This window comes from Amblyomma maculatum, chromosome 3 (assembly GCF_055883805.1).
Source record: "Amblyomma maculatum isolate TAMU_Amacu chromosome 3, ASM5588380v1, whole genome shotgun sequence".
Classification (NCBI taxonomy): domain Eukaryota; kingdom Metazoa; phylum Arthropoda; class Arachnida; order Ixodida; family Ixodidae; genus Amblyomma; species Amblyomma maculatum.
In genome coordinates, this window is record NC_139346.1 from 48,865,319 (window position 1) to 48,883,246 (window position 17,928).

Here is a 17,928-nt window from a genome sequence, read left to right on the forward strand (position 1 = left end):
GGAAGGGGGAGAAAATGAACAAACACTTTCGGTATGGTCTCAGACGACGGAGCCGGCTGTGTCTCTTCGAGAAGGCAGTTAAATAAAGGCAGGTGCACGGGCTAAGGTTATCTTCACAGTGAATCTGTTACTTGGAATGCTTCGATAGGTTAGTGACCCCGAAGGGCCGAAAGGATTCCAGGATGTTCATTTATGCCGCAATCCACTGTATTAAATTTATGAATAAAATACGACTCACGTTGCTCACGCTCACGATCAGTTGTGAAGTTGCTTTGTAGCAGAGTAATTTTTAGTTTTTCAAATTCATGACCTGTTTGATTAGTGTGCTTGGATAGGGGAAGGTTAGGTAGTGACTTGGTGTGTGCGCGGTGGTTATTGAATCTTATTCTGAAGGGAGTGTGGGTTTGACGTATGTGTTGCATCTGGCAGTGGCCACATTCCAGTAGGTATACTACGTTGCCCGAGTCGCAGTTAAGGTTTTGTTTAATACCGTGTTTGAAAGTGGAATGTGTGCTGTTAGCCTGTTTTGTTGTCTGCATGTGTTTGCACAACTGGCATCGACTTTTGTCACAAGGTAGGCAACGTGCGGGATGTGGTTTGTTTACTTTAGTGTGAACTACGTAATTTTGTATATTTTGTGGCCGTCTGTAGGTTACGTTTGGAGGATTTGGGAAAATTTTAGAGAGTCCATCACTCTGCTTAATAAAGTGCTTCTTCAAAATTTTATTGATGTTAGGGGCCTTATTTGTGAAAATTAGAATCAGGCTTGAGGGGTGAGGGTTGGGAAGTGCAGTTTGATGTTTCCTGACAATATTCTCACGACTTAGTTTGGTAACCTTAATAATAGCGTAGAGAATGATGGGAGCCGGATAGTATTAATTCTTAAGGACCATCCGCAGACGGTTGGCGTTTTCCGCAAAGTCCTCAGGGCGTTAGCAAATGCGCTTAAATCTAAGGGCTTGGGAGTAGGGGATAGATGTTTTGCAGTGTCGTGGATAGCAGCTCTTAAAATGAAGGTATTGTTGTCTGTCAGGGGGTTTTTTGTAGACGCTAGTGAGTAGTGTGTGAGTAGTGAAAATAAAGGAAGTGTTAATGATCTTCGCTATTTATATATGTATATGTATATATATATATTTATATATATATATATATATATTTAAAGGATGCGGAGACAGCGAGCGGTAGGTAATGTTTGGTTACCGATGTAAAATAGTTTGGCTCCAATTTCACTTTATGATTTTTCTTTCAGGAATGTGTCACTACGATGATAATGATTTCAAATTTGTTCGCCATATCATTGGCTCTGAATGCAGAAACGTGATGTTCTCAGAACAAAAAGCCTACGTGATTGTCGAAGGGTAAGAGAATGTTTATTTTTTATTGTTGAATTGAAATTCTGTGCTTTAGAGCATTTTACTCTCTAATGGACACTGGTTATTTGGAGAAAGCGTAGCATAGCTGTTAATTCAGCTTCGAAAGCTTTACCAGCTTTCTGACAGGGGACAGACAAGATAAGGACAAAAAAGCGCTCCGTTTTGAAGAAAGGAACCTAAGCCTATGTCACAATACCAACACATCATTATTGAGGTTTCAAATTTCCCTCACTGCTAAGCACGCACATTCTTCATGAGATCTGTTGGCAAAAGCACAATACTATGCTCTTCTATACAGAGTGAAAGTAAATAGGCTGGCAGAAATTTTTTCCAATATTGCGAGAGGCATTTTTGTTTTAATTATTACAACACAGCTAAAATACAGCATCTGCAGCAGGGCAGAGGCTGAAGGCTATGGCACCTAACGAAGGCCTTTGTCCCTCTGCAGTCGACTGAAGAGCAGTCATATTACCACATAAGAGAAAGTAATGCACACGAAAAGGAACACAAAGTGTATAATGAAAAACGAACAGTCTTACAACATGACACTTACAAACCATAGTAATATGTACAATGCCAATGAAATAATATTTAACTGAGATTTCCTTCAGTACAACTATAAAGTTTATAGCTAGACACTTATAATAAAATATACACAGGTAGACGACGCAAGGAAAAATGGAGTAAATGGCAGGTCAATATACAATGCTAGAATATGTTCTGCAGAAACATGACCAAGATGATATTCAATCCTTGTACATAACTCCAAATGTTATTAAGACATCTTTAATGCGCTTTTTATTTTTACCTATACTACTTTCAATATTTATCGCATCTTCTAATTTATTAAAAATGAGAACGTTTTGGTATGAGAATTATTTTTCCATAGGTTGTTCTTGTTTTGGCGTGCGTCTTTTATTATGTCGGAAAATATAAACAGAATTTTCTCCCCTGTCGCGGACGTAAAGGTTTCGGGGCTTTATGATCTGTAGTAGTCTGTAGTAGTAAAGCTAGTCAGCCCTCGAAATTTCATAATTAAAAAAAAAGAAGAAGTTCGTAAATGCTGCAAAGACGCATAATACCTTTCATAGCTACGTCATATTTTCTTCTGTAGTATTGTAATCTTATTGCAATTAGGTTATGTTGTGGTTCCACACACCTTGATCCCAGAGAACAGTTTTGAATAGGAATGTACAATATAAAAAAGTTGCTTTATCCATAGGGGGGCTGTATGGGCGACTTTGTATCAACAACCAACGGTTCGTGCCAGTTCATTTATTAAATGGTTCAAGTGTGGCGTCCATGAGAATTCTTCCTTGAACCACATGCCTAGGAAGTTTTGTTGTTTTACCAAAGAAAGGCATTGATCATCAAATTTCAGTGCTGTGGTAGTTTGTGATGATTTATTGACCGGGCGAAATGCGATATAGTCCGTCTTTTTTTAGAAATCAGTTCCAGCATATTTTCCTTGAGCCACCGATTTGTAAACCGACGAGAAAACGATGCTCCAAAAAGTCTTGTAGTGCACGTAGTAGTGCATCCAAATAAATTGGAGACATAACAGTTACTTGAAAGCAAAAATGACAACCCTATTTTATTTATGTATGATTTTTCTACATGCATTAGAGTAGAATAAGAAAACAAATTTTTTTAATCGATCAGTAACATCTCCTTGACTGAAATTTCGCATTTCAGTTAGAGCAGTTCTTTTTCTTTAGAAATGTGGCTTATGTCATTCATGCTTCATATGACAAGTTCAAGCTTCGATGCAATCAGTTTGGTTGTGTAGGGCAATGGTAGTAGATTCCGATCTCCTAAATCTATACTGGGTATACTTCGCTCACGCTGCTAAAAATTGAAGAGTGTTACAAGACGTGCACAGGGTTACTCACAGCCTTATCTCTCTGTGCATAAACTCTGACCGGTGTTCTGGAGTAAAATTTTTAAACTGCAAATGGGACCTCGTGATGGATAAGCCTCAAGTATTTCACGCGTCTTGTCTCGCAGATCAATTATTGTGTAAGATATGACATTGAGTCTTCCTCAAAAGGCTTACAGTGCTGTAATTTTTAGGATGAGAATTTTGTAGCCATGCGCTTTAAATGCATTTATGTTTCGTTCAAAGCTAGCCTACTGAGCTCCACCATTCAAAAGAAACGCTGCCAGCCGCGTATAGAGCGTTTGCAACCAGTCGAATCCCATTAAGTGCAATTTTATGCATTCTACTCATAAGAAAACTATGTGATATGTAATTCTGAAAGGCAGCTCAGGAATGCTTTGCTTTTTCAAATCTAGTCACTGGATTATCACCTGGCGAGATCTCAAAAGAAGCCAAATTATTGGGGACGGATTTTGACAATGAGCTCTCCATACGTTTTATGCATTAACTTTCCGAGGGCGATTCAATACAGGTATTGAAAGATAAAAATATTCGTTCTAAATATAAATCACGCATAAAGAAAGCCCTTATATTTGTTTCCAGCAAAATCCTATTGCAAGGCCTATCAAACTCAGAACGTATTGGTAACTTTACTGAAAGCATTCAATGAATTGTGAGGGTCAATTCTCTGGATTCTGAAATTGGTCTTACTGACCAATACCGCTTAATAGAGATATTCAGAAAAGAAGAGCAGTAATTTAGGCTAAAATTGTGTGCGCAATGAAACTGTGAACAATGCATGGATAAGTTAACCAGATGACAAATGATCGTTGCTTTAAACACAACTGGAATCATAATTTCCGCACAGAAACATTCAAGATTGTTGTAGGGGTTTCTTTAAGCTTCCAGTCGTCGGAGAGCACAATTAATAATCGATAAAAGTATGCATGCTACAAACGGTTGAAACCTACCGGCCTTTAATAACATTTCCTCAGTTTTACGGAATTGTTGAAGACAGACAAAATATTTCGGGGGCACATAGAGATCCGTCCCGGTGGTACCAAGCAATAGCCGTAAGAACTGCCATATTGGCCTCGGTTTCTGGGTCCACCTTCCCGTACATACCATTTGAAACACGCTTACTTAATGCCTTCTAAGAATTCGGAATTCATGTGACACATATTCATTAGCCTATAGTCGTACTTCCAACGTTCTATCAAACGCGACTCGAAATAGATATAAAGCTCAGTTTGAACTAAGCGGTATGTACTCTTTCTTGGGAGTAGCGCATTTCACTTGAAATCCAAAGGTCGCAAGGGTTCAATACCTATTTCAACATTTCATCTCAAAGAAACTCATCACGTGGCACCCCCTTCCAAATCGACCGTGGCATATGTGGGCTATCGACGTCAAAAACACCGCTGAGCTATGCATATCATCTATCCCTTTTTCTGGGACATGTCAGTAACCTTTAAGGTCATCACGAATACACACGCTTTATGCTTAAGAGCTGAAATTTGAGGTTTTATTATTAATTAACCAAAGTTCCTACTGCTTTGGCGACGGCAGTAAAGCGTAGTGACAGGTGCTTCAGGCTCTGTTCATATTTTCATTGAAACTAGCAAAAAACACCTGGAAAAAAAGCTTTTTCTTCCTTTGATTCGGGCTAATTGGATGCGCGGCGAAGAGAGAAATTATTATTAATTAATGCAACAAAAGGTAAAATATTGCCTTTCACCTAAATAGTGTATCACCACTAAATTTATCCTTAATTACGCTCGGTTTCTAAAGCAGTGAGACAGCTTGCTCAGTGCAGCGACAGATAATCTTGTACACTACTTTTGCAAAGACTGCAAAAGCATCTTGCGCAAAGTTTGTTTTTTCCTAATTCTCGTATTTGAAAGCCTAAATATTTTACTACGTGGTAAGATAAGAGAGGAGCGCCGACTCTATCGCAGAGTAATGCATTCGGCCTAGGTCGATTTCGCCACGCGAATGCTTAGCCCGCGTCCGGCGCTCAGCTTCCCACCGTACTGTCGCCCTCCAATTCCCATTGCTTGCCGTCTAGGCTTTGGGCGCCTTTCTTCTCCGTACCCTCCTCACAGAAAGAGACAAATTGGTGCTCGACTTGTCGTCAGTGCCGCGAAACGGAATGACCCTGCGCTCGTTCCGGGCGACAGTGCGAGCGTCGCGAAAAAAGCAGGCGGAGTGGTAGCTTTGCGCGTCGTCTACTAGCCGGGAAACATATAATTGAAATCGTGGTCATCATTGAGCGTACGCCAACCTGTATATTTTCAAGATAAAGTTTAAGTGAAAGCTTCGTCATTGTCGTTTTTTATTTGTTGTCTGCGCATTCCCGTGCGAATGAGTCGACAGGGGCATACAGACGACAAAGCACGCAGAGAGAGTCACCGGTATGCAAAAGATACGGCACACAGGACGGCAGACGTGTCAGAAGCGCATACTATGTACTGTTTTGTATGCGGATGGTAGAGTTGTAATTTATTATAATTGGTTCACTGGAAAAGAAAGGCGTAGTATCTATCACACATGTTCCGTGAACACCTGCTCCGAGCCGTAAGTTATGGCAGGAAGGAGTAGTGGAAGCGGAAAGAGAGGAAGAGGTGCCGTAGTTGGGAGAACTTTGAGTAACTGCGACCACCTGGGGATCTATAAAGTGCACTGACTGCGCAACAGGACATGGACGCCTTCGTTTCGCTCTCCATCGAAACACCGCCGCTGGTGGAAGCGTCGATGAACGTTTTTGTATTTGGCTGTCAAGCACTGTTTCTTAAAAGGAAAAAAAACCTTACCGCTTTTTGTAATCGTAATACGTGCACGACGCCAACTGGAGGGCTCTCCATATACTAAATAAGTAAACACAGAGATGTGAAACGCGTTGTCTGCATGAGAACTTGCGCATACATGAAGAAGCCAGCGGGGCGAGGCAGGTAACCTGTATGAAGCAAACGACAAACACGGTTCCGAGGGTTACGTACCGGCGGTGACGCAGGCAAAGAACGGCACGCCAGTACACTTCGACTATTCAAGCGACGAACGCGATTGAAGGGGCATATGCAAGCGTTGACGCAATCGACACGAAGCAAATGACAGACGCGGTGGTACCATGGAAGCACCAGAGAACAGGAGGAGAGGCGGAACGCTTCATCAGCGTAGATAATAAATCCTAGCCTCCTCTATCGGAACCCCCATAAAGCTTTCTGCGATGTAACAAAATTCCGCCCTTCCCAGCAGCGGAGTCTGGGATCATGTTTATTTTACTCCGTGTCTTGTAATAAAAGGCTACCAGGGCATATGTTGCCCATTGTAACACGTTTATAAGGCATTATAGAACGCGTACCAATCTGTACTCTAAACAAACGATTAACTTGCACTTGCATTGCGCTGCGCTAAGAACGAGAGTTGCTGACTGACACACAGTCTCCCGAAATGACTACCAGGTAGTGATAGACTCAGAACGACAAAAGTAAAACGACTAAAACAGGAAGGCATGTTCATACTTGACCTTCTCTTTAACAATACAATTAGGTCACTAATCTCAAGGAAATCCTTAGCTTTCGGGGACATCCAGAGTTTATCCATGCTCGTTTTATCCGGCATTAGCGGTTGGGAGGTATGTTTAGAAGGAAATTCATTTTTGAATAATTTTTTATTCATTCATTACAATCATTTTTTTACCATCGTCATCATCATCAGCAGCAGCAGGACTACATGTATACTAACTGCACGGTTAGGGCCTCTCCCTAAATTCTCCAATTAACGTGATCCTGTTATAGCTGCATTCCCTTTGCTCCTGTGATCGTCTCACTCCAACTGCGCTTTCCTTCCTTGCAATCCAACTTGTTACCCTAAGCGACCATTTGTGGTCCTCTCTACGCACTACATGCCCTGCGCATACAAATCGCTTCTTGATTTCCACTAAAAGGTAATAGCAAACGGCGTGAAAACGAGAACGAGACCACACAATACAGGCGCTGTGTAGTTCGGTCTGTGCTCCACCTCTGTTGTGTGGTCTCATCCTCGTCTTCGCAATGTTTCTCATTAACTTCTATTATGAACAAACTATCCCGTCAACATGCTCTTTTTGATACCACTAGAAAGTCATTAACTCGAACTGTTCCTGTTACAAACCCTAGGCACTTACTATCTCTTAACGCTACACCTGCCATTTTGTTTCTTTCATAGCCCCGTGCTTTGTCCTTACCTGAAATAAAACCCTTTTTGTTAGCCTTCAAGTTTCAGCCCTATAGATGAGTACCGGTAAGATTGAACTGCTGTATAATTTCGTCTTGAACGATACCGCTAAGCTGCTAGTCATATTCTGCGAGCACTTGTCAAAAGCGCTTCATTCCAATCTTATTCTACTAGTTATTTGCCTTTCATGATAGACATAGTCTTCTACCACTTTCACTTATTCGCTACCTATTGTGAACTGCTGTTCCTTCTCGAGGCTGTTGAACAATACATTCGTCATCTGCATAATGATTTTTAAGCCTACCTTTCTGCTCTTCATGTCTAGGTCATCACTTACTCTTTGCTGTTAATTTCCTTAGTTTGCAGTTCATCCTGACCAAGGTAATGCCATCGGCGAATAAGAGACTAGTGAGGTATTCTCCATCGACCATTTTCTCTAACTGCTGTCATTCCAAGTCTCTGAATAGTTCCTGTAAGCAAGGTGTGAATAATACTGGGAAGATTGTGTCTCCTTTCCTGACACTTTTCTATATAAGAGTTTTGTTTCCTTATGCAGAACAATGGTTGCTGTTCAGCCATTATAGCTATTACTCAGTGCTTTCACATACATCTCGTCTACACCCTGATTTCGCAATGCCTCTATGGCTGACGATTTTTCTACTGACTCAAATGATTTTTCGTAAACAATGAAGGTTATGCATAAGGGCTGATTATATTCCGAGCATTTTTCTATCGCCTGTTTTATGGTATGTATATGATCGATATTAGTACACTGTCCGCAAACCTGCTTGACCTCTGGCTTGATTGTAGTCTAAGATTGTCCTGCTTCTGTTCGCAATTACCTTATTAAGCACCTTCTGATAACTGACAGTAATGTGATTGGCCTGTAATTCCTCAAGTCTTTAGCGTCCCCATTCTTCTGAATTAGGATAATGTTATCGTTCGATGACACCAGGCATTACATATAAAAGGTGGGTAACTTTTCTAGCACGATATCCCCCTATTCTTCAACAAATCTGTAGTTACCTCATCCTCCCCAGCTGCTTTTTTTCCTTTCCATTGTTTCTAAAGCTATCCTAACGTCGTCATTCGTCACTAGCGGAACGTCTGACGGTATGGACTGTATAAAATTATAGACTTCATTTCCTGCTTTGGCTATGCTGTTCATAGTCTTGATGACATTTCCGCTTGTCCGGTAGCGCATACATCTGAATTTTGCCTATATGCTCAATCTTATGTTCACCCCTGTAAGGCTGCCTCCGTACTTTAAAGGATACGCAATGTTCCCCACGTTATACCAACTTATGTCGGCCAATTTACGCTTATTGATTAGCTTTGATATCTCTTCCAGTTCTATCCTGTATGTTGGGCTGGAAACTTTCAGATTTTGGCGCTCCTTAAACAACTCTTTTGTCTCTTTCGATAGTTTACCGGTATCCTCTCTAAATATCCTACCCCCTACTTGAACCGCGCACTCCGTAATGATGTCTGAAGGTTTTGTTCATTGCTTCTACGCTAAGGTTATCATCCTCGGTTGAAGCTGAACATATATTCTGTAGCTAGAGCCTGAATTTTCCGGCAATGTCACTGCTAATTCGATGATGCATCAGCGATATGCATCATCGATGATGCATCATTCGAATTAGCGAAGAAAGAAGTCCATGGACTTCTTTCTTACTAGCCTGTTCCATTCCCTCTTCAGATGTAGTATAATTCCAGTCCTTACCATCATGTGGTCACCGAATCGCACCTTTCCGATTACTTCTACATCCTGCATAATCCCGGGGTTAGAACACAGTGTGAAGCCAATTTCATTTTTATTCTCCCGTCAGGGCTTTTCCATGTCCACTTGCGAATCTACCGTTTGCTGAAGAAGGTATTCATAATTAGTAGGTTATTTCGCTCTGCAAACTGAACTAGTAACTACCTCCTGCTATTCCTAGTAGTCAACTACTGCTTTGTCTCCTGCCTGCTTTTCCCCTACCTTGACATTGAAGTTGCTCATTAGTGCAGTATACTGCGTATTTTCTTTCCGCATTGTTAATTCTACATCTTCGTATAAGCTTTGAACTGCCTGGTTATCATGACTACATGTAGGTGCGTAGGCTTGTACAGCCTTGAGTTTATACAGCTTACTAAGCTTAATAACGATGCCTGCCCATTATTGCTATAGAATGCCTCTATATTACCAGCTATATTGTACTGTGATAGTCAGCACTTCAGCCATCGACATGCGCCAGTGCGTTGTGCGACGAAGACAAAGAAGAAGTACGCTGGGCTCGCCGTTGCAATGTCCTCTCCTCACAGCTCTCCATCTGAGCGTCAATAAACGCCCTATTACAATTGGTGGAGGTGCCGGAAACGATCCCATCCAAACTGGAACTGCGAAGCCGTACACTGCCCTCTACGACCGCCATGCAAGACGATTCAACTTCGACGCTGCCGGCATTTCCACCCACGATCATGTGTTCTGGCGTCGTGCGCCAGCGTGACCCTTGCCTCTCAAGTGGCACGGCCGATCAAGATGTCGACGACTGGCTGTTATCGTATGAAAAAGTAAGCAGCTACAACAAGTGGGATGACCCATACAAGCTCAGTAACGTCATATTCTATCTGACGGACGTGGCGAACCTCTGGTTACGCAACCATGAGGCTGACCTGTTATCTTGGTCGGAATTTAAAAAGAATTTCGCGGAAGCGTTCGGCCGCCCAGCAGTGCGTAAGCTTCGTGCGGAACAACGTTTACACGATCGTGCTAAGCGCGCTGATGAGACCTTTACCAGCTACATCGAAGACATCGTTGATCTCTGCCAACGAGTCGATCCGGCCATGCCGGAAGCGAACAAAATCCGCTACATCCTCGAAGGCATTACTGAGGACGCCTTCCAGATGCTGGTGGCGAAAGATCCCACCAGCGTTAGTGAAATCGTGAAGCTTTGCCACAGCTACGACGAGCTCCGCAAGCGGCGCGCTTCTAGGCGCCGCTCCAGTGTGTGCGACGAAGGCGCATCCGCATAGCCCTGGGTGGTTCGCCAACTTCTGAAGGGAGCCCGCTGAATCAACAGATCAAAGATTTTATTCGTGAAGAGGTCGCACGTCAACTCTCACTCCTTCCCCATTTTCAAGACTCGGACCGCCTCGTTCCTGAACTGGCTCCATCTTTGGCCCCTACTATACCCCGTGTCGTGCAAGAACACGTCGCTGATGTCTTGCCGTCCAACCCCGTGCTGCCGCCTGTGACGGCACCTCTCACGCATGCCCAAGTAATGACTAGGCCACAACCTTCGCCCACGTCTGGCTCCTGTATGCAGGTCCCTGCCTACCGCTCACCGCCGCATGCTGAGCCTTCGTTCCAAGCTCCACCCTCAAGGTTTCGCCCACATCCTATGAAACCTTGTCGTACTAGGGACAACCTTCCGATTTGCTATGCCTGCGGTCGGCCGGGCCATATTGCACGCCTTTGTCGCCAGCGCCTCCAACCTTCACAGCCTGACATTCGACTTTACCCGTACGATACCGACTCACGCTCGCAAATGATTCCGCCCGGTTCTCAATTTGTCTCACAAGATCGCCAAACCTATGCCACTCGTCGATCACATTCTCCTCGGCGCCGATTGCTTTCTCCAGTGCTGCGACGTCCTACAAGCACCGTTGAGGGAAACTAACAGTCGCAGTTCCGGGGGCAAGAACTGCGCTTGTTTCGAATTCCTCAAGTCCTCCGTGTCGTCCCGCTAATGTTATCAAAGTTTTTGTAGAAGGCGCCACAGTTCTCGCTCTCGTCGATACCGGTGCAACCGTCTCCGTCATCTGTGAAGCGCTCTGCCGTCGAATTCGCAAAGTGAGAACTCCGATTTCCGACTTTTCGCTCCGCACCGCCTCATCACAGCACATTCACCCCTCCGCATCTTGCACAGCCCGTGTGCTCATTCAAGACGTCTTGTACCCCATGCAACGCTCCGGCCACATTTGAACGCCTCATGGATACTGTGTTTCGTGGATTCAAGTGGCGAACCTGTCTTTGCTATTTCGAAGATATCGTAGTCTTTTCTACCGATTTTCAATCACACCTGCTCCGACTGAAGGACGTTCTCACTTGTCTCGCAACCGCCGGCCTCCAACTGAATCTGAAGAAGTGCCGCTTTGCTGCTCGCCGACTAGCTATTCCAGGTCATGTCGTTTCTAAGGATGGCATTCTTCCCGATCCCACCAAACTTCGAGCAGTTGCCGAATTCCAACGCCCAAAATCACTGAAACAGCTACGAAGTTTCATCGGCCTGTGCTCCTACTTTCGCCGCTTCATCTTAAATTTCGCCTCTATTATTGTTCCTCTCATCCAGCTCCTCTCCGGCAGCTCCGACCTCTCCGCATGGACACCTGCTTGTGAAGACGCCTTCAACACTTTACGCCGTCTTTTGGTTTCGCCTCCCATCCTCCGCCACTTCGACCCGAATGCGCCAACTGAGATTCACACTGACGCTAGCGGTATTGGGATAGGCGCCGTTCTCACCCAACGCAAACCTGGTATCCGAGACTATGTGGTGGCGTACGCAAGCCGCACCTTGACCAAGGCAGAGTCCAATTATTCTGTTACGGAAAGAGAATGCTTGGCCATTATTTGGGCCATCGGCAAATTCCGTCCGTATGTCTATGGCCGACCATGTTATGTGGTCACTGATCATCACGCTCTGTGCTGGCTGGCGTCCCTCAAGGACCCGTCCGGCCGCCTTGCTCGCTGGGCTCTTCGCCTCCAAGAGTATGACATTCGTGTCATATATCGCTCAGACCTCAAGCATACTGACGCGGACGCTCTTTCGCGCTCACCGCTGCCTCCCTCTTCGTTGTCGGATGCGATCTGCGCCTACGATTTGTCTTCGCTTGCCACTATCGACATGGCCACGGAACAGCGGCGTGACCCGTATATATCTACACTTCTGGACTTTCTTTCAAGTCACTCTCCAGGTCGTTTGTCTAGGGCGCTTGCCCGCCAAGCTCACCATTTTTCAATTCGGGACGGGCTGCTCTATCGCCGCAATTATCTTCACGACAGAAGGTAGTGGCTGTTAGTCATCCCCCATCATCTCCGCGCCGAAATTTGTGCTGCTTTCTATACTGATCCCCATTGCGCCCACGGTGGAGTGTTGAAAACCTACACGCGCTTGCGTCTACGCTTCTTCTGGTATGGAATGTACCGCTTTGTCCGCCATTTTGTCCGCTCTTGCCAGTCTTGCCAACGCCGAAAAATTCCTCTCAAGTCTCCTGCTTCGTTGCAGCCGTTGCCCTGTCCTGCCCGTCCGTTTGATCGTGTCGGCATAGATCTATACGGTCCGCTTCCTACAACTTCAGCTGGCAACCGCTGAATTATCGTGGCAGTGGATCATCTGACCCGATACACTGAGACATCATCATTGCCCTCTGCTTCCCCAAGCGACGTGGCTGCCTTTATTCTGAAAAACCTGGTCCTTCGCCATGGTGCCCCTCGCGAACTGCTCAGTGACCGCAGACGCGTTTTCTTATCAGACGCTCTTGAGGCTCTCCTGAAAGAATGCCGCATCATACACCGCACCGCTACCTCGTACCACCCTCAGACGAATGGGCTGACAGAACGTTTCAACCGCACTCTCGGTCACATGCTGGCTATGTACGTGAACACCGACCATTCCAATTGGGACCACGTTCTACCGTTTGTTACTTACGCATATGACACCGCGACACAGACCACTACTGGATTCTCTCAATTCTTTCTCCTTTACGGGCGCGAGCCACCCTGTACTATGGACACACTTTTTCCCTACCGCCCTGACGTTTCCAAATCTTCCCCGCTATCCGATGCCGTCACGTACGCAGAAGAATGCCGTCAGCTCGCCCGCTCTCTCACAACAGAAAATCAGTGGCAACAAAAATACCTCCGTGATACCGGCGAAGCTTCGTCATATCTCCCGAACTCTCTGGTGTGGCTCTGGGTGCCCTCCACAACCCCTGGCCTTTCAAAGAAGTTTCTTGCTCGCTACCACGGGCCATATAGGGTCCTCCAGCAAACATCTGCAGTCAACTACGTAGTTGAGCCCGTCACGCCCTCTGCGGACTTGCGTCGCCGTGGTCGTGAAACAGTTCACGTGAACCGATTGAAGCCATTCTAATACCCCGCTGTGCTTTCCGCGCCATAAGTCGCCAGGATGGCTCCTTTTTTTTACCCGGGGGGAAAATGTACTGTGACAGTCAGCACTTCAGCCATCGACATGCACCAGTGTGTTGTGCGACGAAGACAAAGAAGAAATACGCTGGGTTCGCCGTTGCAAGGTCCTCTCCTCACAGCTCTCCATCTGAGCGTCAATAAACGCCCTATTACAATATCATTATTGACAATGAACCCCTAGTTGCCGTTTCCCCGGTAAAGCTCGATAACATAATACATGTCCGTCCTTCAATATAGTATGTCTCATTTGGCCTCCTAACCTCGCTAAACCCTATCAAACCCCATTTCATACCTTCTAGTTCCTCTAGCATTACTGCTAACCTTCCTTCACTAGCGAGGGTTATAGCGTTGAACATTGTGAGGGTAAGTTTCCAAAAGGGGCCTTTCCAGAGCCAGATATTCTTAGCACCCTTGCTGCGTTGCAGGTTTGGCCGCCGCCGTGGTCAGTTGCTTCGCAGTCGCTGAAGACTGAGGGCCAGGGGTTTGTTAGAGTATTTATAGGGGGATGTGGCCGGTTACTACACCAGGGTGGTAAAATCCTATTCTGGTGAGGAAGTTGTTTTCCAGAGGTGTTCGCCGGATAGGGCGTACCCCAAACCTGCTTATGCAATTCCATCGCCAGGCGCATTTTTACCACGTGTGGAATTGCGCCGTATGGGATTCTAACCATGGTCCTCTTGCACGCGAGGCGGATTTTCTACCTCTACGCCACCGCGGCAAGGCGATAGTATTTTTTTTATTTCCTGTAGGAATTTGTTAGGTAGCGAACCATTCCTTCATTCTGACACGAACCAGCATTTCGAAGAAATATGAAATCATTGATATTTATTTTGTGAATTTAGGACATTATCTGTGCAATACTTCTTCAAACTACATTGTGATAAAAGTACTCGATTTTCAGATGTGATACACAGTGCAGTTAGGGCAAATTTGTGTCACTTCATAGTGTTTTATAACAATATTGGCAAGAAATAAATTCGCTGCACTCGAACTACATTAAATACTTTCGCGACTTCAGATTGCGTTCCCTTCCTTATTAGTTACTGATTCTAAGCAAAATGATGGTAATATATTGAATGGCAGACCCGAAAGGAGCAGCGGCGATTAAAATACGGGGCTCATTCGACAGCATGTGTTAGCCACAGAAAGAAGTACTAGATTTCACAATAGGATCAGATTCTGTCAAAGAAAAAAGCCCAATTTCTACTTAGTAGAAAGAAGAAAAATACTCGACGCTGCAACCGTTCCGAAGCAAAAGAGACAAGAAAGAACACGAAGTATGTCCCTATTACAAGATAATGATGATATGAATCTAGAAGAGAAGAAAATGAACTGCATAAAATAAAGAAAACTAACAGTGGGCCTCAAGGTAAACACCAATGGTGCACCATATCGCACCACTGCGGAGTTTTGAATGTTATCAGCCACATTATTCAGCCTTTCGCATAGAGTGAATAGAATTCATTGCGCGCCGTCCTTCAGTAGTCAGGAAATATAGTTTAGCTGTAACTGAAACACGCACTTTTTCAACACACTGAACTAGATTTACGGTCTTGTGTTCAAGCAAATAACACAGTCGTAGAAAAGCGCAAAGTGCTACAGTCATACGTCTTTTAGATCTGCTCTGCCTGGATGTTGAATGTTTCCTGTGGTAACTGCTTTACCTACAATGCTGCTGCTCTTTTATACGCGTGTTTACGCGTAGGTCTTGCGTCGCATTAGGGGCATTGTATTAAGGGAGGATGTTGAGACAAACCTGGAAACTTCCAGAAAGGGTCCTTAAAACACTTCGGGCCATTCACACTGTCCGGGTCCGCATCTTTTCCTGACAGGTCTTTGTTTGCGATTACTTTCCCCATAACACATAACTCTGAACTACCTGGTGATATGCTCGCTCAGCGTTCTGCCGGCCAGCACAGAATTATGCAAGATATGGCCAATCTTAAAATGTCTGTTGACTCCCGTTATGAACCTTTTGGAACACGACTAGCTCTTCTCGAGTGTTCACTTCCGGTCTCCAGCTGTGAGCCTGATGAAATGCAGGTATCACTACTTGCTGATATAGAAAAACGCGTGCAAGCTGTAGACAACGCACCTGTGGTCACATAAATGTACCACAAACTCCGTGCAGAACTGGCCTCGTTATCGACTACTGTGACATGACTCCTTTCAAAGTATGATGAACTGAAAAATAGGTCCCGTCGGAACAATATTATTTAGTACGGTTTTGAAGAAGGGTCAAATGATAGCAGTGAAACTATATTAGTTAATGATTGACAGCTGTTTTATGAAAAACTAAAGAAGCAATATTCGACGATAGAGCATTGTCATAGAATCGGTCGGCCGAGTGAAGACTACAAGTGGCCGGTCATAAAGAATTGATCCTAAATTTCTGTGATAAGCTTTATATGATCACGTGGTGGTTACAAGCTCGATTACACAAATGAAGAGTCGATGATTGCACTGAAGAAACCCTTTATTGGCTGACTTGCGCCCGCAAAAGAACTAAGCAACTCGGCAGCGGCGATAGCAACAAACGGGCTCGCCGATCGGTGAACAAAGAATCCCCGCCGCACTCGTCAACGCTCAATTCAAAGGCTACTCAGAACAATCTAGAAAACGTCGCAAACTGCTACCAGCCCAAGCTGGAACATTGTAGAAAGACATATGTGTGGCCGGAATCTTCGACACAGATCTCGGTGCGTCTTGCGCAAAAACAGAACTGATAAAGGTGCGACTCGCGACATCGAGCACTAACAAACAAAGAATACAGAAATGATACACGATCCAGAATTAGAGTGATAAGGCCGTATGCCGGCGGCTGTTAAACAACAACAAATACAGTTTTGAAGGTTTCGCGGCAATATCTTCAAAAACGCATCTCTGGAAAATACCGACTTTTGGTTCACAGATGATATTCCTTCAAATGTGCCCTCTGTTCGCAAAAAGCTCTGAAAAGCCTCTGGTTCATTTCGCGACAAAGATTCTGTAGTTAAACTACGTTACGTTCGTGCCTTTATTGATAAGGTGCAATATCACTTAGACCATGTGTCTAACTCAGTGATGAAATCTTCTAGCCACATTTATCGGTTCTCTGGTGTGCCTTCAAATATCAACTCTGCCGGTACACACTAAACGCGAAATACCCGAAAAGGGAGCACTAACGGCATGCCATCCGATTTTTAGGCCCGTGCCATGGGAACGAACTCCGGTTAGACGGAGCACTGAACCTTGTAAACCTCGAAGCCACTCCGTCTGCTCTTACGCGGAGCTCTGGCGGAGGTTTGACGGAGCTCTGAATCCATGATTATAACGGTGTATAAAAAGAAGAACGTATGGAAGTTGATATTGAGAAAGGCCGGAGTGACGTTGTGTTCCATAAGCATACGCCAGTAGATAGTACGCTTCTTTGCGTATTTGTTTTATTGGTTTTGTTTTCGAAGCGGCAAGTTTTGTTTTCGGCGAGAGATGCACCCCACAGCAGACGGCGCAAGCATCGTGCTTCGCAGCGAGAGAAGCCGACGGCCGACGGTGCAAGCAAGCAGCAAGCTTAGTAGGCCTAACACGTCAAATTGCGCCGCTGAATGGAGACTGGCCGGGTGCGCGGTTTCACTGCGGCCTGTGTTGAAACAGTTATTGTGAGCGGCGCATTCGTGTTTACATCCGAGTTCGGCGTGAGACTGGGAGTTTAAAGACGCCGACGCGAGTCACACTATATATCGATCGTGTTTCACCTAGTGAAGCGGACGCTGCGTAGAGGCAGGCCTAACGTCCTCAAAATGCTCCGTCATGGCGAGCTCGGCTAACCGCCCGAATTCCCTGCGGTCACTGTTGAAATGAATACGTGAGTGTCAGCTCCTTCGCGTCAGCCTCCAACGGTTTCCAAGTACGACTAAGAATGACAAGGCGCCTGCGCGAGTTCACTTGAGTGGACGATGTGAACGGTGTGTTGGCTTTTGCTTCGCTCTGACTCGACGTCGCTGTGTGCGCACCGGTACAAATTCTTGCGCTCTTTGGAATGGATGGCAAATATGTTTCTGAGTCCAGAAACGTCATGCTGAGCCCGGCCTTGAACTTATTCTGTGCGGTACTTTTTTATTTACATTTTTTGTGAATGCATGTTTAACTAGAAGCGCTTTTTACACGGTTTCTAAAGTTATTTTCTCTGTTCCTTGTATGGTTTGTCTATGTTTGTTTTGGATCCGGGCAGTAGCATTGCAAAGCGGGATCGAAGATTAATATGGGATGTTTAGACGGCAGCCATTGCT

The 17,928-nt window shown here is 45.0% G+C and overlaps 1 protein-coding gene across 2 annotated transcripts in view; it reads left to right on the plus strand.

The window, feature by feature from the left end:
• LOC146194714 (uncharacterized) overlaps positions 1 to 17,928 on the plus strand; it is a 361,541-nt gene that overhangs the window by 151,964 nt on the left and 191,649 nt on the right. For both annotated transcript variants that reach the window (XM_084597512.1, XM_084597513.1), the window contains exon 10: positions 1,250 to 1,358. In XM_084597512.1, the coding sequence (XP_084453638.1) occupies positions 1,250 to 1,358 (109 nt within the window). The remainder of the gene's footprint in view (positions 1 to 1,249; positions 1,359 to 17,928) is intronic.